At 42.6% G+C, this 2,598-nt stretch overlaps 1 protein-coding gene across 1 annotated transcript; it reads left to right on the top strand.

Annotated features, from left to right (window-relative positions):
* Positions 1-1,324: 1,324 nt before the first annotated feature.
* On the top strand, positions 1,325-2,598 carry LOC124256760 (actin-1-like). Its single transcript, XM_046690720.1, has one exon. The coding sequence runs from the start codon at positions 1,402-1,404 to the stop codon at positions 2,362-2,364; it is 963 nt and encodes a 320-aa protein (XP_046546676.1). The 5' UTR covers positions 1,325-1,401; the 3' UTR covers positions 2,365-2,598.

Consider the following 2,598-nt stretch of genomic DNA (forward strand, 5'->3'; position numbering starts at 1 on the left):
TCACCTCACCTCACACCGTGAAATTAGGGTAAAGGACATCGAGGAAAGATGAAGGAATCCCAATGGGCACCAGCTATCCTCCCTTCTTCGTTGATCTGGTTTTCGTTACGCATTCGAGTTGGACGTTCTACACAGAAATTAGAACTATAGAATTTGGCCAAGACGTTTCAACAATTGACTAACATGTGTTTGGGGTATGATACAATCAACTTTATCACTATTTCAAGGTCAGTCATAAACACGTGATTATGGAAGAAGTAGAATTGTACAATGAACTATGGTTATGGAAATGGGGTTTTGTCACTTTTTCAAACTTAAAGGGCAAGTTTACACGAAAATACACTTTTTTGTCAAGCAGTCTCTTAGCCAAACCCATACATATATCAGAAGAAACTGATTTACTTTTTGCGTTATATCGATTAATATTTTCCACATTAACCGAGAGTTCCATGTCCACAATAAACACACCATGGCTTATGTCCCTTGGAAATGACGTCATTGTTGCACGAATGACGTTAGACCCTATTAGACCCATTTCACGTGGTGCAGGTATAGGTGTGGTTCTTGTGGTTCGATGCGCAGGCTACTGTATTAATCCACCTGTTGCCTGGCCGACTGCTGGCTATGTGGTCAGTTCTACACTGTGATGACGTATACTTTGCACAAAAAGTGCTACCACGTAACCAAATTGTATGACGTCTAACGAAATTTATCAGATTGTATACTGTGTATCCGATGGCCTAGATGTTGCATAAACTTGCTCATTAGTTATAGAACATGCATGGGAAAGGCATCGTAGCATAGTTAAATGGCATAGTTAAATGGCATAGGTGTATTCCGATGATTTCTTAGATGCATCACAACATTATAGGTTCTGAAAGTGTGACGCCATGACTGACGCAAACTCACGCACACCGACGATAGTACTTCTCCTCATTTCCCTTGGTCACAATGAGGTTATGAATAAAATACACACGATCTATCTGTCCTTCTGCTTACATTTTCAATTCTTACGCTTCTTTCGTATTTTCACAAAGTTTTCACGTGATTAATTTTAGTATTGTTATCTTTTGATTTGGGACTAGACAGGAGACCAGTCTAAAATCAAGTGGCACAAATTACGTCATAATCGAAGGGCAGTAACTCTGGCCTATTTAGCTCAGCAAACAAAGGCCACATAATGGCATAACATTTCAGCGCTCTTAATGAGGGTTATACTTTCATTGTAATAAAAAATGAATGCATATTGTCAAACAATGATACTAACTTATTAAAGAAAAGCTATTTTGTTTCGTATAAGAATAAATGTGACGGTTTCGTGTACACCTCTCCTTTAATTACACATGTGATAATTACGCAGAGTCCATTAAAATATGTTTTTTTCAGGGATTTCGTAGCGGTATGCAGCAAGAGACCTTTGTTGGTAAAGATGCTATTAGCCGTCAAGGAATTCTCACACTAAACTACCCTGTCAGTCACGGCATAGCTACAAACTGGGAAGACATGGAGGTGATATGGCGTCACACTTTCGATAACGAGCTCCACGTTGCTCCCGAAGAACATCCCGTGCTCTTGACAGAGGCTTCCCTCAGCCCCGGGGTTAACCGAGAAACTATGGCCCAGATTATGTTTGAAACCTTCAACGTCCCATCAATGTATTTGGCCAATCAAGCTGCTCTGTCGTTGCACGCTTCTGGTCGTACTACAGGCTTAGTGGTCGACTCAGGGGCCGGTGTGACCGATACTGTCCCTATCGTTGATGGTAGAGTTGTTGCTGCTGGCGCCAGCAGGGTTGATATCGCTGGTATTGATGTCAGTGACCTCTTGATGAAGTTACTTAAAGAACGGGGTCAATCCTTCGAGCGAATGATCATGGAAGAAATCAAGAAAAGCCAGTTGTACGTGGCCCTCAACTATGAGCAGGAACTGGCATCTTCCACCACTTTGAAGGGGAGCTACGAACTTCCGGACGGGGAATTAATCACGGTGGATAAAGAGAGGATCCGTTGTCCAGAGGTTCACTTCAAGCCATCATTTATTGGTAGTGTCCAGCCGGGCATCCATACGGCAACATACAATTCAATCATGAAGTGTGACGCTGGCATCCGCAAAGATTTATATGCCAACGTCGTTCTCTCGGGTGGCAGCACCATGTTCCCTGGTATGGCTGACAGGATGAGGAAGGAACTGACAGCCCTTGCTCCATCAGCGACCACTATAAATATCATAGCTCCTCCAGAGAGGGAATACTCCACCTGGCTAGGGGGTGCCATGCTCGCCTCCAAGTCCAACTTCAAAGATGTGAGCATTAGCAGGCAGGAATACTTTGAGACGGGCCGATCCATTGTGCACACAAAGTTTTGAGGCCCAAGTCTGCTCAAAAAGTAGTGTCCCAAGTTGAATTAAAGCAAGTAATACCGAATGCAGTGGTATCAATGTAACTCATGTACATTAACTGCTTAGGGACACGATATGTACTTTTTCGTCTTATGTTACCCTCTGAATTTAACTGGAAAGTTGTATTTACTCGGAGCCTTTCATGTACACCCGCATATCTGCATACTGTAAATGTTGTTCCAATAAAATAGTCTGCCTTGA

This window comes from Haliotis rubra, unplaced genomic scaffold (genome assembly GCF_003918875.1).
Source record: "Haliotis rubra isolate DU_JTF1 unplaced genomic scaffold, ASM391887v1 Scf638, whole genome shotgun sequence".
NCBI classification, from domain to species: domain Eukaryota; kingdom Metazoa; phylum Mollusca; class Gastropoda; order Lepetellida; family Haliotidae; genus Haliotis; species Haliotis rubra.

Excerpts from the sequence above, each read along its gene's own strand:
- LOC124256760 (XM_046690720.1), top strand. The coding sequence starts at position 1,402 with ATGCAGCAAGAGACCTTTGTTGGTAAAGATGCTATTAGCCGTCAAGGA.